Raw genomic sequence first — 24,840 nt, 5'->3', positions numbered from 1 at the left:
TTCGTGCACACCACGCGAATTAGGCTTTTCTCTTCGATACGGCACACAACATGATGAAGAATCTTAAAGTATTATTCACTGTGCACTAGCGTGGCTCTCACAGAACGTTACGGAAAAGGGTATGCTCTACTGCTCGTTGATCGCTCCATTCATTACCGTAAGCACGCAGCACCTACCAGACTGCATTTCACTCGATACTCTTCGTTCAGGTACGAGGAAGGTGCGGGCTAACATACTCAGGGTCACCACTAGGAAGCTCCCGGAAAGTCGGCTGCATGTCAGCGTATTTTTGTGGCTCTTGTCAGCTACGGGAGCGGCGAGAGTCTGCAAACGCGGCGCACACTGGGGCAGAAAGCACTTTTTTGGTTAAAAAGTTTTTAGTGACCACAATTTGAAACCAATTTCGATAATTTTTTTTATTTTGAAGGTAAAATGATTTGTAAGATATCTGTAAAAGCCAAATTTTAATTTTCCCTTCCAAATATGTTGCACTTAACCTCAAATGTCAAAAATAATTAATGTGTGCTAGAAAACACTTTACTATCAACAATAAGCTTTTATCTATGCGCTTAAATGAGGCAGAAATGACAGCCAAATGTATTTCAAGGTTACTTCTGCTGGATACAACATTATAATTAATAAATTCAAAATGGCGGATTCAATATGGCCACCCAAAATTTAAAAAATTTCCAAATCTCTAGAAAAAACTCTACTCGGAGGTTTTCGGGGTTGCTGATTACGAATTCATCGTCCATATTTGAAAATTCCAAATAGTGGATTCAATAATGGCCCCCCGAAATTTTTAAAATGCCCAAATCTCTAGAAAAACCTCAACTCAAGGGTATTCGGGGTCACTGATTACGAATTCATCGTCCATATTTGAAAATTCAAAATGGCGGATTTAATATGGCCCCCCCAAAACTTAAAAAATGCCTAAATCTCTAGAAAAAACTCCACTCGGAAGTTCTCGGGGTCTCTGATTATGAATTGATCGTCCAAACTCGCAAATTTGAAATCGCGGATTCAATATGGCCACCCGAAATTTTAAAAATGCCTAAGTCTCTAGAAAAACCTCTACTCGGGGATTTTTGGGGTCGCTGATTACGAATTCATCGTCCAAATTCTCAAATTCAAAATAGCCGATTCAATATGGCCACCCAAAATTTTAAAAATGCCTAAATCTCTAGAAAAACCTCTACTCGGGGGTTTTTGGAGTCGCCGATTACGAATTCATAATCCACATTTGCAAATTCAAAATAGCAAACCTCAATATGGCTCCCCAAAATTTCAAAAATGCCCAAATCTCTAGAAAAAACTCTACTCGAAAGTTTTTGGGGTCTCTGATTACGAATTCATCGTCCGAATTCGCAAATTTGAAATCGCGGATTCAATATGGCCACCCGAAATTTTAAAAATACCTAAATCTCTAGAAAAACCTCTACTTGGGAGTTTTTGGGGTCGCTGATAATGAATTCATCATCCACATTTGCAAATTCAAAATAGCAAACCTTATACGGTAGACAAAAAGGATGATGTGGATAGGCTTGCAGCAGTTATAAGTAATAATATTTGTGTGTGGTGCTAAAAAATTTATAGAAACTATAATTTTCATAAGTTATTATTTATGTACAAAAGATATATTACAGACTTATTTCCAATGTATTTGTTTATTACTGCTTGTATTACATAGAAACAGAGAAGTTGCAATTTATGATAAATAAAACGTAATTAAATTGAAGTAGTATTTAAAACTCAACTAGTTGTATTTAAATTATTGAACTTAAATTTTTTTGCGATTCTATCGTAGATAGTTTCAAAGCAGTATTTTTAATAGTTCTGCAGCTTTGTCGTCCACTTCACGCTTATTATTACTCGCTTTGTTTCTTATGCTACAAATGGAAGGACCCAAATAAATTAGTAATTTATTTAACAAGTCTGTAGTAGTCTGTTCCTGTAACTTTTATGACAAAACTGTTTTTTTTCTCGTACCTACAAATTTACAGAGTTATAGGCGTTTATTTTATCGCAAAAGTAAACTATTGTAAAAAAGTTGCTTGTATTTAAAAAAAAATAGTTTTATCCATATTATTAAAGTACTTTGTATTCTTTACAAAATTCCATAAATAAAATTAACTTTTTCTTACATTTTGTGGGAGTAACTTACTTTTTAAATCACCAATTGAATTGTGTTGTCGTTTTTCGCACTGAACAAAAAAGTATGTGCACGAACGAAGATTCTCATAATAGGCACATTGTCCCAAATTTACAAACAATTTTATTAATAAAAATAAACCACTACAAGAAAATTGATTTTAAAAACAAGAAATCTTGCGGTTTTTCGCTACATAACACTGACAAGAAACTAATTTTTTTTAATTTGGGAGGACTTCAATCAATAGAAAATTTTTTTACGAACAACTTGGCTTCTGTATTTTTTTTAATCAAGCTAACAGAAAAGAAGTTATGAGCCAAAATGTAAAGAAAATTTAATTAGTTTTCAAAACTTGTCTTATAACAGTTGAAGCTGATGCCTTGGTTTGGGTAAAACTATTTTTCTTAATATAAAGACTAAATTTCTAGGCAGTTAAACCAACGTCTTTCCATGTAGCAGAAATTTCCTTATTCATCATTTTTTCGTGTTTTAATTACTAGATTAAATTGCTGTGTGTTGAGAAAAGTAATGCAACTGTTACATGTAATCATATATTTTTTATTACAAATATAAAGTAACTTCAAATGAGCTTAAAAATTGACTCGCGAAAAAACATAAGTTAATTTTTTCTTTTTTACTTTTTAAACAATAACCACTTCAAATTTCAAAATTGCATCCACTCTACAAAATATATACACTTTGGAAAAAAGTTGGGCGCCCTGCGCCACCGAATACAGTCACGCCGTGCACTCACTTTCTTGGTAGCGCCGCATGCCTGTTTTGGGCGCGCGGCGCACCCAAAGTACCTGGCGCGCGGGACAACTAAAATTTAGATGCGCTGCTGCTAGATCTAAATTTTAGTTGTCCCGCGCGCCAGGTACTTTGGGTGCGCCGCGCGCCCAAAACAGGCATGCGGCGCGACCAAAAAAATGAGTGCACGGCGTGACTGTATTCGGTGGCGCAGGGCGCCCAACTTTTTTCCAGTGCAGTTAGCAATTTTTGCAAAAGAATCGTGCTACGTAATTAGTAGCGCATTTTTCATGCAAAATCGTACTTATGGAAATTATATCGTTGCACTTAGTTCGCAAGTAAATGAAAATGTTATAATTAATTGTTACTATGAATGTAAGTCAAAAGAAGACAAAAAAAGTTTATCTTACAATTTAATAACGTCACAAAAAAATTAGTATACGTGAAAACATTGTGCTATATACATATTTATTATTATTATTTCTAAGATAATTAATAGCATGATGTGCTTACTGAAAAAAGTTGGTCAAAACTTTTTTTTTAGTTACAATATAAAAATTTAATCAAGAGTTAGTACACACAAGCAGTAAACAATGTAGATATTTATCATCAACATTGCCGACATAACCGTTACCATGATTCGCATACTAAAAAAAGTTAGTCAAAAGTGATCTGTTTTTGTTGTAATTGAAAGGTAACAGTCTATAGAAAATTAAATATATAAAACAAGCACCATTGTTGTACTTAGGCAAAAGTTAATATGCTTTAAGAATGGAGATTCCAGATAGTCATTTTCGTCATATTATGCTTTTTTACTATTGAAAAGAAAAAGATTCAGCTCAGACTCATAAAAAATTGTGTTTTCGCTCTGCAAATTTTGATGTTGGAGATAAACCTTACCCAAGCCGGCCAATCGTTGAAAAAGTTTATGAAATTCTTTAACAAATCGATGTAGATATGATAAAGAATGGAACGCTAAGAAAAAAGAGTTAAGAAAGTCGATGAAACTATAGAGGAAACAGAAAATGGAAAGACCATACTTCATGAGCAAAAAAAGAGAATACAGAAATTGGTGCGAAGCAAAAAGGATAAGCCTGCAAAAAAATGAAAAGAAAAAATGGACAAAAGCAACATCAAAAGGAGAAGTGTGGAAGTATATAACAGATTCAGGAAAAGAAAATAAGGAATAAATAAGAACAAAAAAATGCAGGATGGGAGATAACATTTTATAGAAAAGTTGTATAGTAAGAATAAAGGAGTAATGATTCTTGAAGAATCAAGAAAAAAAGAGGGGATTTCAAGTCAAAGTACAAAAGAGCAAGAAGATTTTATCCAAGAATAATTTAGAACACAGATCAACTAGTTGAATTTGAGGAGCGCGCTAGGAGAAGATAAGCTGAAAAATGAGGTTTGAAAATATATACCACAAGAGCTAGAGACAGCAGTATGGGAGTTGATGAAAAAAGTATGGGAAGAAGGAGAAATGCCAGATCAATGGGAAACTGGAATAATTTATTCAATATGTAAGAAAGGGGATACGAGTAAGCTGGATAATTATAGAGGAGTAACGCTTACTTGCACGGCATATAAGATATACGCGAGTACACTAAATGGGTTAGTGAAGAAAGAAATTCAAAAAAAAGTTACCAGAAAGTCAGTTTGAATAAGGAGAAGGGAGAGGAGTTGTAGAAGCAATTTACACGTTAAATTATACAGCAGAAGAAAGATTAAGCAAACCAAAAGGAAAGGTTTTTGCTTGCTTTATAGATCTTAAAGAAACTTTTGATCGTGTGGATAGGGATGTACTAGAAGAAAGTCTAGTAGAAATAGAGGTGAGTAAAAGATTAAAAAATAGAATTATGACTATTCATAAAGAAATAAGAAACGTTATTAAATTAGATAAAGGAGTATCAGAGGAATTTTGGATTGAAAAAGGAGTGAGGCAGGGATGTCCCTTGAGCCCAACCTTGTTAAATGCATACTTTGCAGACCTGGAGAAAGAGCTGAGAAAAGGGCAAGTAGGAGAATTTAGTAAAGGAAATGAACAAGTGTGGTGTCTTTCGTATGCAGATGACATTGTGCTAATGGCGGACAGGGAAGAGAAATCAAAGGATATGTTAAAAAGATTTAAAAAGTATATCGGAAAGAAGAAAATAATCTTGAGTGATACAAAAACAAAAATCATAGTATTTGAAAAAAGAAAGAAGAAAAACAGAGTACAGAAATGGGGAGAAAAATATTTAGAAGAAGTGGATAAGATAAGATATCTTGGATATATTCTACAGAAGAATGTCACCAGTGAAGGACACATGGAAAAGAGGAAGAGGAAAGCAATAATTGCTATGAAGAGTGAATGGAGTATAGGGAAGAGAATATTTAAGAACGGTTATAACAGGAGGAAGAAACTTTTTACAGCACTTGTGAAGAGCGTAGCACTATTTGGAGCAGAGATGGGGGGGTGGGAAGAAGATGAGAGGCTAGAAAGTGTGCAGAGAAGATACCTAAAGTGGATACTAGGATTAGACAGTAATACCCCAAATTCCATAGGGGAAGAGGAGTGTAAAATAGAAAAGCTAAAAATAAAAGCATTAAGAAAACCGCTTAAGTTTAAAGGAAAAATCAGGGACTTGAATATTAAGATAGTGAAAAAAGGTATAAGAGAAAAAGACAAAGACAAGGTAAGAATAAATATAGGAAGAGGAGAATAAAAATACTAAAAGAAGAAAAGGTACAAGAAACAAGATACATGAAAGGAGTAGAATTTAAAGAGAAAATAAGAGAAAAAATAGTTGCCAGCAAAAACTGAAAGAAAAAAAAATGGAGAAGAAAAATTCAAGATACAAAAAGGTATATAGATACATCAAAACAGAGGAAGAACCAGAGTACCTAAAAAAGGATGTGACAAGCAAAGATAGGAGGCTGATGGTAAGATTTAGATGCGGAAATCAATGTAAAGGAAAAGAGTACTGGAAAGAAGAGAAAGAAAAGATCTGTAGACTATGTCAAGTGGAAGAAGAGGATCATAGACACACACTGAGGATATGTGGAAAAACAAAAAGTGGAAAAGTTATAGAAGAAGTTCTAAGCCAAGATACAAAAGAAATAGAAGTTTTAAGAAGTGTGGTTAGGGTAAGAAAAGTAATTCTAAGGTTGGGTGATTAAAGCTGTAAATGTGAATACCAAAGAGGACCGAGATAAGTTATAAAGTAAATTAAAAGAAGACGCCAGAAAATTATTGGAACATTGAGAAGAAAAAGCAAGAAAAGAAGGAAGAAGAAAGTGAAAAGTGGGAAAAGGTGATAGAAACATAACTGAAACAGACAATATAAATAGTAGAGTTGAACATAGTCTTGTTTTTAAAAAGAAAAAGAATGTGTTTTTAATTTTGTTCATGATACTCTACGAATTTAAATTGTTTAATTTATTTTAAGTTTGTATATAATTATGAATTGATTACATTTTATTTTGTTTGTAGAAAGATAAAATAGAAAAGATGAACATTAAATAGTAGTAATAATATACAAGATGCAAAGTTGTAAGAATTGTAACGGAAGCCCTCCTAACCCTAAAGAGGTGGAGTATGAATTAAAAATTGAATAAAATAAATGATATAAACCAAGTTGCCTGTAACCAAAGAAGCTTTTTTCCTTTATAATATACTATAGTTTATGTAAAATCTACTTTGGCATCCACGGGAAAGGACATGCACAATTTTTACGGACAATGCATTTTGGTCTAACTCTCAGAAACGGTAGACTCTGATAGTTATCGACATTGAGAAAAAAATTCTTAACAGTTACTTATATGTAATTGCTCATTGTGTTCAGTTTCAAGTGGGCACAAAAAAATCTTAATAGTATCTTTAAAAAATCTTTCAGAAAGTACTATTTTTTCCAGTATTTCTAAAAGATATGTGTAAGATTTTGTCCAGATTCTCAAGTACCAGTTGTTGTTTTTTTTCATCTGTACACTGCTAAAGTTGAATTTAACGGGCACCCTCTATCACCGTAGTTTAGAGGGTGTAAATCATAAGTCTTGAGCCCTCAGTCCACTGTACCCAACTATGCTGTAACCTTTACCCCCTTTTTTATCATTTAACCCATTTTATTCGTCTTTTTCCACTTCTAGTCCCCACAGTTTTTGCCAGGTCCACACTTATTCAAGACGCCTACAAAGCCTATCTCTGGGTTGTCGTGTAGTAGGGTCCTCTCCTCTTTCCATCCCTATGACCTCTCACTTACCTAACTGGTTCCATACCTTCCAAGGGCGTCCGTGAAGTGTAACTCCGCGTCGTCCTGTGGCGTAGGATCAGCCACGATGCTTGGGAACGAATATTGCATGAAAATAACACTTGAAAAAACTTTTCCAAAAATTCAACTGACTGGAATTTAAACCTCTACCCCACTTGAGCAGCCGTATATCTGCTAACCGAAACTTGCGCCTTAGTTAACTGAGCTTCAACCGCTCGTAAGTACCAGTTTGAATTACCGGTTAAGGAATTTTGGAATGAAGTCTTAAAGATGTATTGTAAAAGATTTTCTCTAGATTCTCTGAATTAACATCCCTTATTTCCAGTAAGATTAGGGGGTGATTGTGTGCATATCAAATATGTTCTATGAAAATGTATGATTCAGAAAGTAATATATATGTATATTATTATTTAATAACATTTTTCAAATAATACTCATAATTTTTTCATCGGATTCTATCAAAATAACATTCATTTTAATAGTTGTGCTGTTTTTATAAAGTTGCAATAAAAAAAAATAGCATAATACATTTTGACTATTACAAAGGTTATGTACTATAGAACAGCTTTTTTATTTGGACTTAAAACCATACCATCATTTTAGTACCGTTCTTTTTATCAATATTTGAAAATTTCTTGTTTTATTAAAATATTTTTATAAGTTAAGTAAGTCTCACTTTGTCAAAACATTTCAAATACGACTAGCTATACACATACACCCATACACATGTGCAAAACTTGTTAGTATTTTTATTTATCCTATAATTTAATGTTGATTTAGCTTGTTATGATAAAACCAGGGGAAAGAAAGGAAACGGATATAGGGCATAGGACAGAAAGGGATAAAAGGGAAATGTGGAGAAGAGTCCAAAAAGCCGAGCGGATAATAGCTTGGGCTACGAGCACGCATGAAACGATTTTTTTTTGCTTATTTCCTGTGTTTGATTTAGGTTATCCGGTTTATTCTAAACAGTGTTTTGTACGAAAAATCGGCGTGTTCGCCATTTTTTTCTTGATGTTGTGATAGTAAGTTCCCAAAAACTAGGCTGTCCACTACCGTAGTGTAAGGATTGAGGAATGCGAGTACCACGAGCGACTCAAGATCAGTGCTGACGACGAGCTGCTTTAGGCGGCCTTCAGACTTTTTCAGCAGGGATGTTAGAAGTACCTGTAATTAAGTGAGTTTATTTGTAAATGGTAGTGGCCCTTGATTAGCCCATGTAGGTCTGCCCGTATCACGATTCACGCCGCAATCTCGTCGAGCTCCCATGCTCTACGTGTACATACAGATACACGCACCTGCTCCTGTGAGTGGAATCATTGCATTCTACTATTTTTTGAATATATATTTATTTTATTTTAAATATATATCGCGAGCGTACCCTTCTTTCCCCTGTACTGTGTTCAAAAGTAATTATGAGAGGCGATAACGATGATAGCTGTGATCTCTAGTCCTGGCAGAAAAAACGGCACACAAAGAAAAATGTTTTTTCACTAATTTTCACCAGAGTATTCTACTTGGTTACTTAATCTCAGAAAACAGATTAATAACACATCTTCGTATATTAATTTTCGTCTATAGCAAAGATAATCTTTTACAAATGTAAAATAATACTAACTAGTAAGATAATATAGGATTTAGTATACGAGAACCTGAATTTAGTGATATATACATTGCTTTAAATTCGCATTCAAGTAACATTGAATTCAAAATAATAATTTTTTAGTTCATTTCATTTTGAATCAAAAGTTTAAAAAAACAAAAGTAACATAACCTCGATTTTAAGGATTTTCTATAATGTTTTTGTTCTTTTCTAATCAAATAGACCTAAATTTTAAAAAAGTCCATTTTTCTATCTTATTTATTTTTCAAGATGTGAGGTTTAAAAAATGGATTTCTGAAAGGGCACTTGGCATTGTATTAGATCTACTATTTTTAAAAATTATTATTAGAACATCTTGTATTTCTATCTTTTATTTTAGTTCTAAATCCATGGAGATTTTATAAGTTTAAAAGCTTGTGCATCGAAATATAATATAAAGACTAGAAAAAAATGGTAGCATAACCTAGAGTATTAACGATTGGCTGTATTGGTGTTCTCAATTATTTTCCATAATTTTCAATCAAATAACTTTTAAGTTGAACAAAAATTCATCAACCTACCTTTTTTTTGAGATATTAGGTTTAAAAAAAAAGAATCAAAATAGTTCACTGAGGGCCGTCCCACTTTTGCGCAAAGCTGGCACAAAATTACTCTGAAGCTTTTGAGAGTAAATAGTTACGTTTGTAGACAAAAGTGCCTAGAAGTAGATTGAACTGAGTTGACCAGCTATATAGTGTGTTGTTGGTACCGAGCCTGATTAATAATGGTCCTGGAATGCCCCTTTGATGGAAGCTAATCTTCCAGTTGACGGGTTCTTCATTCTCCTAGGCGAGACGTTGCATGACCCAATAGCAGTTTAGCTGGAGATACTCTAGTAGTGGTGTTTCAGTGATTATGTAGTTGATACAACACCTTGGGCAAATTTCATTAGCGGTGCGATTGTCCATCGATATAGGTAGGATCTTCTTGATTTCTTGGTTCCGTTACTCTGTTGGGTTTTCTCTAGGATGGTAAACGGAAGTAGTCCTGCCAACGGGTGCAAGTGTCCTACAAGTTCTGGCTGATAAATTGGCGACCCTTATCTTTACGGATTTCATGAGGATATCTCTATCGTGAGATAACCTCATTCTTAATAATTTTTGTAAGCCATGATCTTCTATAGACGACTAGGGCGGTATGGCCTTATAGTACCGTGAAGGGTGAGTGCCTGCTTATAATATGTACACAGGCTACTTGTCTCTGACGTGTCATTTTATCTCAGAGTTTATTCCAAGCCAGTAGTGATAGTAATTGGAGATCCCTTCTCGCGATTATCGAGCCCGACCACGATCTACTGAAGTGATTTTTGGGGTATTCTGGTGACATTTATTGCCAGCGTCCTTCTGGAGTATCTGTTACCGGTTACTCCGACACTCTGGTTTTAATTTTCCTGCACAGTTGAAGATCAAGCAATTCAAATCGGGCAATCCCTATGGAGATGGATTCAAAGCCAAAAAAAAGGCACTTAAAAATCTATTTTTCTTCCTTACTCCCCTTTTTGTGTTTTTTCTTGAGTTCTGTAGGTTGGGTGTGTCAAGCGCCACTAGGTGTTTCTCCGCACCTAGAAGAAATTTTGTTCGTTGCAGGTTAGACATCTGTCAGTCAGCAGTGGCAATGAACTTGGTGGCTTGTGACTACCTTCCTTTACTATCAAGAAGTCCTTTACAGAAGGCCCCACTTCAAGTATTAAATTAATAAAACCAGCCCGTTGAGATAGGCGGCTTTGATCAGCGAGGGGGAGTGGATGTCGCGTGAGTTGCCTTTAGGGGTGTCGAATCGGCTGTCGAGGTTGAACAACGATAAACATTCCGTGCTGAAAGCTCTGGGCGTAATGAGACAGTGCTTTCGTTAAGTTCCAAGCTTCTACTGGAGCTAGTGCTGCTGGAGGGTGGCTGGGCGATCATATGCAGCAGGTAAGATGAGCTGGTATCCAGGGTGTTTGGTGTCTGACACTTTCGGTTTATAAATACTAGAGCCAGAGTGTATGGACATATAGTGGGGGACAGTGAGTAAGTGTAAGAGATATCATAGCTTGATTTTAGTGTCAATGTTTAGTATTGTTTAATGCTGAAAATAGGCCCTAGCCACTGCCATTTATACGGTTTCTTTTTTGAAGGAAAGCCAACACCTGGCCAGCTCATCGGGTAAAAGTCACTGTCGGTTGTAAAAAGGTCGGTACAGCGAGTTAAGATGGTTTACTAGAAAAAATCTTTCCATTTAACTTGATGATAGCTGAGGTATGCTTAAGATAATCGCTGCGCCATATAAATAGTATCCAGTAAGATAAATGACCGAGTCGTCTGAGGGGAACTTTGCTAGGGGCCCGCACGAAAGAGTCGCACACCCTGGTTGAGGAGAAAAAAAATTGAAAGAAAAAAAGGTCTCGGATATGGCAAAAACTAAAAAGAGCCTTAGAAATTAAAGTACTAAATACCAATACCAATACTCTGTGATGGAGTCACTTATTTTCCTCAGCGCTTAGAGCACCAGAATTCGGGTCCATCGCAAGATGTGATGACATTTTTTTTTTGCTAATGCCATTGTGTGTTTGGTCTGATTTTTGGGTTCACACAAGTGGGAAGAAGATAGCGGCTCGGTATCAGATAACGCTGGTTACCAAGAAGACAGAAGAGAAGATAATAGAAATACAAAAACGAACCAGGGGGTATAAATAGGTCATGGGACCCACAGTAAGAACGAAGTTTTTTAAATATGAGATGAGAGCCGAAAAATAATAAAAAATGAGATGTGTGTCGAAAAACATCATAAAATAAGAAACACGATTTTTCAGATAACAAGGGGGTCGCAAGACCCATAGGAAAAACGAAGCTCTATTAAAATAAGTACTGCATTCATGTAGTTCAGTAAAAGAAAAACTTAAAGAACGAATAAAAAATAAAAAATAAAAAAATTAGTTGAGTACTTACGATGGTTAAACTTTGTGAGTACATTATTTATGCACGACGTTCTCAAGATGTCCAGCCATCGTGAGTACTAGACTGATTTTTTTCTTTTTTTTTTCTCTTTTATTTACTCGTTTTTCAAGTTTTTCTTTCACTGAACTACATGAATGTAGTACTTATTTTTATTAAGCTTCATTCTTTCTATGGGTCTCGCAACCCCCTTGTTACCTGAAAAATTGTATTTCTTTATTTTATGATGTTTTTCAACACACATCTCATTTTTTATTATTTTTCGGCACTCATCTAATGTTTAAAGAACTTCGTTCTTACCGTATTCCTTAACTTAAATAACTATTTATTGACATTTTGCCCTAAATTGCTTATCAAATTTGAAATAAGCACCCTCAAAAACTATTAAAATCATATGTATATATATATATATATATATATTGGTCCTTTATCAGGTACTGATTAATTTAATAATTAAATTATATAAGTATTCAACATTTTGATATAATTTTTTTATCAAATTCAAGATAATTGGCCTCAAAAACCATTAAAACGAGATGTAACTCGAAATATATATATATATATATATATATATATATATATATATAATGGTCCTTTACAATTTATTTATAAATTAATTAATTGATTGTTAATAGTTTAACTATTTATTATTTTGATATCATTGGCTTACCCAATTCGAAATAAGCACTCTTAAAAAACCATTAAAATCATATGTAACTTGATGTATACATACAAAATGATCCTACGTAATTTGATTAATTTTTGAAATTAATTGTATAATCATTTATTATTTTCAAATAATTTGTTCATCAAATTTGAAATAAGCGCCCTCAAAAACCATTTAAATGATATGTAACGCGATGTATAGATGTATAATGATCTTAAATAATTTATTTATGATTAATTTAATAAATTATCATATTTATATAATCATGTAACATTTTAAGATAATTTGTTCAACCAATTCGAAATTAGCGCCCTTAAAAAATATTGATACGTTCTGCAGCTCTATTGTATATGTTTATTTTAATAATTTATTTATTTATCAAATAGTTTATTCATAACAGTAATTATTAGCATTATTTTATTGCAAAAAAAGCTTAGATTAAAAAAAAAGTTGGTCGGTATTTTATGCATCAAATGCATAAAATACTAATATTTAATGCGTAATAACGCGCAATAACGCGCCTTATCCGATTTTATCTGCATAGCATATTTATGCTAATTAAACCTTGTTTTTTTTTACTTATTATTAAGAAAATATGTATTTATCATTTGTAAGGTCAATTAAACAATTTAATAATTTAAAACTTTGTTTCTAGTAGTAAGAAGTGTTTCTTGTAGTAACTGTGTTTCAGTAGTAGTAGTCGTAACACCTCTGTAGCCCTGCGGTTAAAACGCTTGGCTGTCAATAAAAAGGTCATGTGTTGAAATCCCGGTCGCTGTTTTTTTTTTTTTTTTTTTTTTTTTAGGAGGAAGGAACTTGTAGTAAGCGACTTTCGTTTCATGGAAATCTGTCGTTTTTAAAATTCCAGCCCCCCCCCCCCTCCAAGCACGGCACATAAAGAACTGCGTTCTAAAAAATATATAGTTTAAAGAGGTGGGAAGAATTATAGAATTTAAACAAATTTATATAAATATGATATATGGAACGTAGAAGTTACAACCAAGAGATTGTTACCACTAACGTTAAGTTATAATATCAGGCTTGTATTGTATTTGGTGTTAAAGAAAGGCGCCGATATAACCAGCGTTGAAGTATAGCGTTGGAAAGTATCAGGGAAATGTACAAAGGTGTGGACGAATATGGTTAATACACTAGGATTAAGGACGAATCAGCGGCAGGCTAGATCGTGTCAATGAGAGTAAGTAAGACCGTTGCAATTAGCGAAAATCTACGCGAGCCTACTATCTACCTCTCAGAAAGCCACTCCAGGGTCCGAGATCATCCGACGACGCCGTTTGACCCGAGAGAAGGAAAGGACGTAGTGAGGAAGGCAGTCGAGGAAGGATCCAGTGTAACAGGAAAATGGCCTGTATCAAGGTGAAGACGTGAAGCGTTTAGTGCGTAGTAAGTAGTGCCCCAGGTTGTGTGAGAGAGCGAGAGAGAGAGAAAGTGAACTGTGAGACCAAGGTCCAGAGAGAGCATACCCGAGTGATTCTTAGGGAAGGTGTCTGGGAGTTTGTAACGCGCCGTAGCGAGGAAGTCACCAAGAAAGAGAGAGAGAGAGAGAGTGTCGTGTGTCTGTGTAAGGGTTTGGTGCGACAGAAAGAGAGAGAGAGTCGCGTAGTATGCGAGAGTCTTCTGGGAGGACTGAATTGGAGGTTAAGTGTATGTGGGTTGGGGACAAAGAGTTGCGTTATGTTGGATGGTGCCAGTAACCGCAAGGTATTGTTAAAAGAGAGTTCGTAAAATAATAAATAAGAACTTCGATTGGAATTACTTCTTTGCATTTCAAAGTTATTTCGCAAGTTGGTTCATTTTCCCAGGAGCAGCTAGTGACTGTATCACTTTAATTCGAGGAATGAGCATGACAGTTATGTAACCTCTAACATGTCCTACAAAAATTTGAGGGATAGGTAATCTGACTGTTATGATGATAATTAACTTGTACTATTTGAATTTTAAAAAAGATAAGATTATGAAAGAATTCCATAAAACTTTCAATCTTATGGCAAATCTTTTAGAAAAAATTGTTGCTGGAACACATTATTTTGATAAATCATATACGATTGACTAAAAGCCCGTCATACAACAGAAATATAAGAAATTTAGTTATGATATTACTGTACAAAATAGATTTTATAATAGTTACATTTATAAAAATTCCGATTTTTGAATCATTATGCATAATCCAAATAATTTGTAGACTTGATTGATGGAGTGCGAAAACGAAATGAAATGTAGAAGTTTGTTAGTGTGCACCAATTCATTTTGAGGAAAATTCAATTTCATTAATCAAGTTAAAATATCTAATGAGAAATCCATAGCAGATAGTATGATCTAAATAATAGGAGATTATTCCATGTGGCATCATCTTATAGTCTTAAGATGCTATAAGTATCTCTATTTTCAAAAAGTACATCAATTCTTATCAATGAGCAACAAACTATAACAAAATGCTAAGCAAACTAAGTATTTAGGTTGTAAATTCAAATACCAACAAGAATCACCATTTTTAAGTCTCTTATTCACATGTTGGCTTTGAAAGAGAACGTATAAAACAAAGAATACAGTTGCCGAAAAGCTGTGAAAACTTACTCATCATAACTATCTATGTGTAAAATATGATATTCAAGTTTTAACACATGAGGATTAAAAAAATTAAATATTGATAGAGAACTAAAGTTTTGCTGTAAAAGTTCTCAGGATCTTATTTACGTACTGGCTTTCAAAGAGAACGTATAAAACGAAGAATACAGTTGTGAAAGAACTGTGCTAACTTACTCGTCATAACTATCTATGTAAAAGGTATGATACTCAAGGTTTAACGCATGATAATTAAAAAAATCAAATATTGATAGAGGACTAAAGTTTTACTGTAAAAGTTTTCGAGATCTGATTAAGAGGTGTAAAATTTAACTTTACTTAGCATACAGTAAACTCATAAATATGTGAACAATTCAATTGCCCATCAAAAAATAGAACGTGTGTTTGTTGTAGTCCAAGCAGTATTTTTATTGGCTTGATTTGTTGACGAATTTAATACCGGCCAATATGTTTAGAACACATTGTATATTAGGTGTGATACTAAAAGATATTTTAGTGACTAAGGGAGCTGAAGTTTAAAAACACCATCAAACCTAAGGTCATGGTAATAGATCTGTAATGAGTAATCTTAATTTTAGGTTTCATGAAGAAGTACGTAAAAGCAAAGTAAAAACTGTTTTTAAGAGACGTTGTACATCTAGTTGGTCAATGAAGATTGTTAACAATTACTAGAATATTAAAAATTAGTTAATTATCTTTACAATTCTAAGTATAAGAAAAGTCAACTTAGATTTATCAACTTTTACAAACAAGAGTTTTTAAAAGCTCAATATAGCCATGTTTATTTTTTTGAAAAAGTCCATAAAAAATGTGATTATTAAATTAAAGTTCATCAATAAGGATTTAATAACTTTTGTGATGCTTAGATATAGTAATTCGATGTTTTATAAAATTTTAATAAAAAGAAAAAGAAGAAGGAAAAATGTTAAGTGAAAGAGAACGAGAAGATCTCTACATATTTATCAATCAATAAATTTAATCTTTTTATTTCTACTGTTATTTGCTTGGGAATGAAATAAAGGAGAAACCACTGTTTGTGTGTAATCTTATTTTTCTTTTATTCCATACTTAAAGTAAGATATGTCACTAGTTGACAGTTACACACAGACTGACTACTGTTTGCTCGTTTTACATTCTCGTGACTTTTGACCGGTACCCTTGGTACTTCTACGCTATACAATACACAGACCCACATGCACATACTTTTCATGACCTTTTTCCAAGACTTTTAAAACGTGATTTGGAAGAAAGACTTGGAATTAATCGTTTATGGGGATGAAGATTTCACATCTGAAATGGCTTGTGAACCTCTGGAGCCTAATTACCGTGTATTTCTGCTTTTTCTGTAACTCTGATAATCTCCGAATTGAATGGTAGGTATTATTAGCTATGTAGTACAATGTACCAAGATTAATTAAATAACACAAAAAACAAGCAGTTAAAATTTATGTCAAACACTATGTCTTTCATGTAAGGCACGATTAATCTATAAGGTGTAAGAGCAAAAAGGCCTTTCTAGAGGCTTCCATCTGTGCAAGATCTTTCACCTCCACTGAAAGTTGCTCTCTGTATCCTTCTCCTACTGTTATCTCCCCCCAGAACTTTTTAATACTATACGTTATCATCTTAATGCATAAGGGACGAATACCCAATGGCATAGTATTTGTAGACTTTGGCAGCAGATGGTACTTAGTATCTTTAGGACTCAAACGTATTTTGTTTTGATTTTTGGTTTTGACTGTATGATACTTTAAATTGTTGATATTTTGCTAGTATTCATAAACCTTACAACTTATTTCTCTTTATTTATTACAACTTTTATCATGAAAAGTCATGAACTTTAACTTTCTGCTTTTCTATAATTGTTTTAAAAAAGAAGATAAATTTAGTTATTAGTTGTATTGATCATCTTCATTTCCGATACTTTACATTTAGCGTTTCTTAAACGTGTTCACTATGCGCCTATTTTAGGTGGCGCCATTGAATGAAAAAGGATGTATATGGAGAAGTATGAGATGATTTTTCGTTTATGATGTAAGTCAATGTATACTTTGTGTGAGTGTGTGCAAGCGTGGTGTTGGGTTTACCCTGGCCCTCGAGTGTATAGCTGAGCTTAGTCAGTTGCACCCTGGCAGTAATAGAAAGTGGGCATGTTCCAGATACAATTACACAACACCTAAATAAATAGTTACAATTCATAGAGTTGACCTTTTGTTGTTTTCTACACGTCTATCTCAATATATAGAATATACAATATCAGGTTATGGGCCCAGGGCGCCTCTTAAAAATACTATTTAATGTGTAAAGTCTTTGAATTTAGAAAGTTCAAGAAGAAGCAAGAATTGCGTGTGCGTGCATGCGTCTAAGTCAGTTGAAACGCAGTTAAGGAAATTTAAGGAAGTTGGATGAACGTGGTATAAACAAGATAAAAGGGTAAGATGGCTGACGGATTGTTTTATTCCCTCGAGAAATTAAAAGGTCGTGAAAATTATCTCACGTGGGCAGTGGCCATGCAAGCCTACCTCGAACATGAGAAGCTTTGGGATATGGTAAAGGTAGCACCCCAAGGAGGGCAGCTGAGTCAAGAAGTTGAAAAAATTACAAAGGGACACTCAGTCCTCATATTAGTGCTAGATCATGTCTTGTACACGCAATAAGTGGTGTGGTTACTACGGCAGAGGTTTAGATAAAGCTGGAAAAGGGCTTTGTAGAAAGCGGCCTGTTACGTCGTATAAGTCTACTGATTGAATTTACGTCCACAAAATTAGAGAACTGCGAGTCCACCGAAAGTTATACAAACAAAATTATTTGTGTGCAAATAAGCTTCACGGTGCAGGAATGAAAGTATCGAGGAGTGGATCAGTATAATGCTGCTGGCACGATTACCTGAACTCTGTAGGCCAATGACAATGGTGCTAGAAAGTTGTGGCCAAGCTATTACATGCAACCTAGTGAAAACCAAATTGCTCCAAGAAGTTACGCCGTCCGGTGAACAGTATTTCTCTGACAAAGCCCTATATTTGCACAAAACTGGACAGAAAGATTTTTTTTTGCACTCACGGCCAAAAACAAGGTTCAAACTTTCACCCAGACATTAAGTGCTATAATTATAATTAATACGGGCATTACGTGGGGGACTGCGCTATGCCTGCTAAAAGAAATCCAAGAAGAGCTCTACATACTCAAGTAGAAGGAAAGGCTAACTCAGACCCGGACAGCAACGAGATGGTAAAGTGCTCGTATACTGTGGGTATGTTCGGTGTTAATGAGTGGCTGATAGACTCGACTACACCAGCACACATGTGCCAAGACAGAAATTTTTTTGCATCATATGAAAAAAACAACATCAAGCGATATTCTAGCTGCGGACAATCACACCATACAAGCACTAGGCATTGGAAATATAAACATGCGGTCTTCTCTCCAAGATCGCCAGCAAACTGTATGTTTTACAAACGTGCTTTATGTTCCGATAATAGCCGAAAATCTTGTATCAATAATGTTTACTAGTTAAACGCTTTTATTAGCACGAGTGAAGAAGAAAGACCAACACGAAATAAACAATATAGTATGGCTATGCTCGACGTGAACCTGTGCCACAATCGTTTGGGACACCTAAACCTGGAGTATCACAATATTTTTTGGAGTGACCCAAACACTCAAGTGAATTTTAATAAAACAGACAATCTGGCAGATTGTATTGGTTGCTGTGAGGATAAATTGGTGAACAGGCCTTTGCTAATTAAATTAAGTTTGGCCAAAGAAAAATAAGCCTTGCTTCACAGTGATTTCTGTCAAGTGCTAGCCTTTCGTATTCCTTCTGAAGTCGAAGGTTGAAGTGCCAAAACCTATTAAAACTTTTGTAAAATTTGCAGAGAAGCAATTTGGTCAAACACTTAAGTTTTTGCGCACGGACAATAGTCGCAAGTATGTAAATGATGAAATAAAGGATTTTTTTCCAACGCAGGAATTAAACATGAGATCACCATTCCATACAACCCTCAGCAGAACGGTAGAGCGGAGCGTGTAAACAGGATCTTGCTCAAGAAGACGCGCTGTATGCTGTCAGAAGCAGGACTCAGTGAATATTTTTGGGTAGAGGCTAAGGCTACCGCAGCTTATCTTCACAATCACTCTTCGAAACGAGCGCTATCAGGTAAAACGCCGCATAAGATTTGGACCAACCGAAAGGCGAACCTGGCGCATCTGCGAGTCTTTGGCTGCAAATCCCATGTACTCATATCAAGTCAAAAGGGAAATGAATTGGATCCCAAAACCAAAAAGATGATTTTTGTAGGTTATCCATTAGATAAGACTGGCTATAGGCTTTGGTGTCCCGCTACCAAGACCATTAAAGTGTCCAGAGATGTCAAGTTTTTTGAGGTTCTGGATAAGCCAGCAAGTAGCCTCATGCATTTGTATTTAAGCACCGAACCTTTCCTGGAACACGAAAAGGTTAATCCCGAAAGTAAAAGTCGAGTCGAGGCAGTGAACATGGATGAAATCACTGCTTCAGAAAAACAATCTTAATCGGTACCAAACGAGCGACTCAAGCGAAAATCCAGACCTTTGGAATACCTAAGGACTACGAGTGCGTCTTTTCTTTCTCTGCTGTGGTAGAATTCAATGAATCCACAACCCTTGAAGAGGCTGTCAGTGGACTGGAAAGTAAACAATAGATCGATGCTATGAACAGAGAAATTGCGTCAATCCATCTGAACAAGACCTAGGCCCTTTGCGATCTGCCACCTAACAGGAATGCTGTTGGCACCAAATGGGTATACAAAAGAAAACAGGATAGTGCAGGTAATCTGACGTACAAGGCGAAACTCGTGGCGAAAGGTTTTAATCAGATTCAGGGCCAGGACAACGAAAACACTTATGCCCCAGTAGTCAGGCCATCTATTATTAAATTGGTTATAGCTTTTGCTATACACCATGATCTTGCTGTACAACATTTGGATAGTGAATCGGCTCTTCTTCATGGAAATTTAAGCGAGGAGGTATATCTCCAGCAAACACAAGGCTAAGTTGACCCCTATATCCCCAACGCCTCCTGTAAACTGAATAAGGCTCTTTACAGTCTGAAACAAGGAGACCGTGTGTGGAACCAAGAACTTCACAAGTTATTAGGACTCGTAACGAAGTTCTTGGGCATGAGGTTTACTTTAAATTACGAGGCAGGAGTAATCAAAATATATAAGGACCAATACGTTGCGAGTCTTCTTAAAAGTTTTAACATGAAAGACTGCACACCGGCATCAGCACCATTGCCTACAAATTTTAATCTGGGGCCACCAGATGCTTCAGTGTGCCGAAAGAAGAACTTGAGAAATTGCATAACATGCCATACCAGGCCTTGATGGCAGTCTTCTGTATTTGTCTCAGTGCGCTCATCCTGATCTGGCATACGCTGTGAGTCAGCTTAGCAGATACAATCACTGCTACATGCAGGAGTACTGGACAGCGACCAAACACACACTGAGGTATCTTAAAAGCACATCTGCACTCGGTCTGACTTTTTACGAGTCCGCGCAAGGAAAATTACTAGGCTACAGGGATACGAGCTGGGCACCTCATCTAGGAGATACTCGCTGAGTTACTCGATATGTTTTCACTCTGCAAGAAGAACCAATCAGCTAGAATTCGAAAAAACAACAAACTACTACAATATCCAGTGCCGAAACAGAATACCAGGCTCTTACAGCCGAAACTCAGGAGGCCCTATGGCTGCAGAGTTTAGCTAAGGAATTGGAAATTAAAAAATCGGGACCAGTAAAGGTCTACTGTGATAATAAAGGAGCCATCCAACTAGCCACAAATGCATCATACAGCCTAAGAACCAAGCATATCGCAGTCAAGGATCATTCCATCAAAGAGAGGATCGAGAATAAGGAGTTGGTTGTCGAACACCTACCAGGGTCTGAAATGGCCCCTGATTTTGTAACAAAAGCTACAAGTGCCACTCACTGCTAGGAGTTTTGCAGATTAATAGGACTAAATTATATTTAATAGGATTGAGTGATTAGATTGACTTGACCAGATTAATAGGACTGAGTAAAGTGAAGTAAATAAAAGTTTACAAATTGATTTGACAAAATTATATATATACATACAATATATAAACCTTAAATTAAATCTAAAAGAAATGAAATGCATGCACATACATCGCATATTCGTGTATGTTTAGTAGTTGTTAAGCGTCGTTTATTCTTATTATTTTATACTTCGTCATGTACGAAACTAAGTGTGAGCAAGCGTGGTGTCGGGTGTGCCCTGAACCTCGAGTGTCTAGCTCAGCCTAGTCAGCTGTGCACTGGCATTAATAAAAAGTGGACAGGTTTCAGATACAATTTCACAACATCTAAATAAATAGTTACAATTCACTCAATTGATCGTTTGTTCTTCCCTACACGTCTGTCTCAATATATACAGTATAAAATATAAATTTTTATACTTTTTTATCAAGCTTTACCTGTCAGTGTAAGTATTTACAATAAAGTTAGTGTGTAAATTTTTACGCATAGATACATGGATACACACTGCATAAAGTCACAAGGATACCATTGTGAAGATAAGGGATCTCTAAGAATGTAAGAAGGTTTAGAAAAAATCAAAAATTTCGGTCTAATAAAGAAAATGGAAAAAAAAAACTAATTTTTGTATGTTTTTATATTATGTGTGGTCTACAGAGCAGCGAAAAAAGGTTGCGGGGTAGTGTGGAGGTTATGTTAGGTTAACAGATTATGGGTACATTGGAAAATTTCAAGCGCTAAGTTAACGGGGGTATTTTACGTATATTTTTTATAGTTTATTTGTAAATTTATGAGAGAGAAGAGTAGTAAGAGAGAGTTGCACAACCTACTTCAACTACTGTATAAAAAAATGTGAGTGTATTTGTGTGTGTGTGTGTGTGTGTGTGTGTGTGTGTGTGTGTGTGTGCGCGCGCGCGCGCGCGTATGTGTGCATAAATGTGTGTGTGCGCGTGTATGTGTAAGTAAGTAGGTATGTATATCTATTATTTTTCATACGTTTATCTTCATGTGTGTATTTATTTATGTATCAAAGTGAGTCGTACTTTCATTGCATATAAATACTTACTATGTGCAATATGCAATGGAGTCTTTTTGTGTTTGTTTCACGAAAAATCTTGCTACTAACACACACTGGACTTTTTTAAACTTTTTATATTTCCTTTGAGAAACATAGGTTTGTTAATAAGTGTAATAAATAAAAATTTATGTACTAACAATGATCAAATCTCATATTTATTTTAAGTATATTTCCCTAATCTTGAACAAATAAATTTCTGATTTCAGAAGTGCTGAAAGAACAAGTTAATCCACTAGTTAGCATTGGACCTGATGCATCTCTGTTTGATGCCATAAAAATATTAATTGACAATAGAATTCATCGCTTACCTGTAATAGATCCTAATACAGGAAATGTTTTGTACATTCTAACCCATAAAAGAATACTCAGATTCCTGTTCTTGTATGTAAGTGATTTTTTGATGTCATAAGCTTAATTTTTGTTGAATTTTTACGTAAATCTGATTAATTATAATTTATGAGCTCTCCTTTTACACTTTTTTATGCTGAGGGTGATCAAGGGGGTGCTAGCTAGGGCTAAACACGCTGGGTTCAGGCATGTGAGACAGTGAAATAAAGGGACGCATGAGAATTATACAAGTCACTGGTAGCTATCGTTATTTCTGATGTCTCAACTTACTCACAAGACAAACTTTTTCTGTCGGTACTCTGATGTTAGAAAGTAAGGGCCACGCTAGCGGGTGGCACGTCCACACGTTTCGGCTTCCGAATTTGGTAGAAGGTGAGGTAGCAGCTCACGTAGCTAACAGGCGGTGACAGGGAGCTACCTAGCTACCTAGCATAACAGCCAGCCTCTGTCCTCTGGCATTTGGCTTTAAAAGAGCAACTTCTGGCTCCTGGCTCTGATGTCCACAAGTCCTACCTAAAGCCTCTTTGACCTCATCTTCCTCTACAATGGCATCCAGGTCTCGGACCTCTAATGTCACTTTTCTGTCGCTCATTCTAACAGTACCCTGTCCGGCTATCGACTTTTCAATTTGCTGTGAGAATGCAGTAGCATTCTCTACACCTTTGGCTTTAATAAGTATGTCTCCTTTTTTTGTAGTGACAACACTTTGGACTGCCACTTTAGCCTTATCGGGGTCAAAGTTCGCCTTCATAGTCTTTATCACCGTTGCAAAGGTCTGCCCTTCAGCCATCTTTACTACTACTGTTGTTCTGGGGTCCACTTTTTTCTTCTGGCTTGTTTTGTCATTCAGGGGAATTTCCTCTTGTTTGCCACTACCTGTCTTCTTTTTCTTTAAAGACATAGTATGCTGGCGTTTTTCAGGGCTGTCCGATGGGCTCCTGTTTCTCTCACTTCGTTCTATTTCCTTTAAGGCAGTGTTCAGGGTTCGTTTCTGTACATGCCGACGGAAATTATCTCGCCTTTTTTCCCTCTACTGCAGGGATTTAAATGACGACTTCCAAGCGTTGGTATACAAATCTTCTTCAATAAGAAAGCCTTTTCTTAGCACCTCTGCCTCTTAAAGATGCTTAAGCGCCGCTTTGAGCCCATTTTTAACAGCGTTCGCTGTGTTGCCGTACTTATCATTAATCAGTTGTAGCGTCTCTGTGATGTCATTCGTTGCTGATTGGACTTTATCAGCAACTTGCTGTCGCTTTACTCCGAGCCTAGTTACACTTTCTTCTAAAGAGGCAATCTTTTCCTGGGTCTGGTTGCTGAATACCGACACCTTGCTAACCTCGGTGTCGTTAGTGCCTATACTCGACAGGCTTCCTCGTCGTCCTTTGTCTGTAAAGAAAGGCCATGGAACATTTAGCAGTCCCTGTTGGCCATGAGACACGTCTTTGTGGCCCCCCCCAGAATCTGTGGGTCTGCGTCAGTCATCCGGGCTTTCACCGGATCGGAACTGCCGGCGGATTCCCTCAGAGAGGTTACCGCCTGGGGTACTTGTTTTGCATCGACGTTTTTCATTGTGGCATCTTTTTAGTGTCTTACTGATCCGCGAAGGCCAGCACTACCCTTTTTTCTAGAAATAAGTATTTGGAAAGGGTTAAAACCAGGGCAGCAGCCCTCTCTGTCACCAGAGAAGACCGCTACTTGCTCGGGCCGGCCGGGAGTCGCCACTCTCCCTCAGTCCCACCCACGGAGACTGCCCTGGCGTTAAGTAACAAGTGTAAAAATGGTGTTCGTGTGTAATGTATGTATTTGTTGGTACACAACGGTCATCCCAGCGAGACGAGCGGCAGGAATACAGTCCCGAGACCGCGCCGACGACTCAACAAAACGGGCTGGCGTAAGGCACTAATATGCCGCCATATAGCCTCCTCAGTGGTAGTAAGCCTAGATTAGTCGGCCCACCACGTCTTTTTTGTTCATGAGGCGTACAGCCATATCAGATGTGGTTACCCAGACTTACCCGGGCCTCATCATCCGGCTTCACCCGTCGCCAGGCTCCGAACGCAAGCCCGGTAAAGGACCCACCACACGCAACCCAGAACAATCCGTAAGTGTCCCTGTGTTTATTTAGTAAGAGTGTGTGATGCATGTATCTGAGAAGAATGTTCTAACCGCCGCTTACTTCTATACACGACGGGTGCTAGTTTTTGTTGGCCCGCATCAAGCAATAGAGTGCCACCCACGGAAGCAGCAAAAAGCGAAGACCAAGGAGCACAAGCAGAGCCGGCCCATGCATCCACACCGACGGAGGCATGGGGCACTAGTCCCCCGTCCACATCGCCGCAGATACACACGCCAACGCCACACACGCCCCCCGATCCACGCCC

General features: G+C 36.3%; 1 protein-coding gene across 3 annotated transcripts in view; it reads left to right on the top strand.

Annotated features, from left to right (window-relative positions):
• Positions 1–24,840, top strand: part of SNF4Agamma (SNF4/AMP-activated protein kinase gamma subunit) — a 763,121-nt gene that overhangs the window by 606,026 nt on the left and 132,255 nt on the right. For all 3 annotated transcript variants that reach the window (XM_089595039.1, XM_089595041.1, XM_089595038.1), the window contains one exon: positions 22,318–22,496. In XM_089595039.1, coding sequence (XP_089451165.1) covers positions 22,318–22,496 — 179 coding nt within the window. The remainder of the gene's footprint in view (positions 1–22,317; positions 22,497–24,840) is intronic.

Source organism: Copidosoma floridanum, unplaced genomic scaffold (genome assembly GCF_036245765.1).
Source record: "Copidosoma floridanum isolate Cflo_tuat_1 unplaced genomic scaffold, Cflo_Japanese_pri ptg000024l, whole genome shotgun sequence".
Lineage (NCBI taxonomy): Eukaryota > Metazoa > Arthropoda > Insecta > Hymenoptera > Encyrtidae > Copidosoma > Copidosoma floridanum.
Note: the sequence above shows the minus strand (reverse complement) of the source record. Positions and strands in the feature narration are given on the sequence as shown.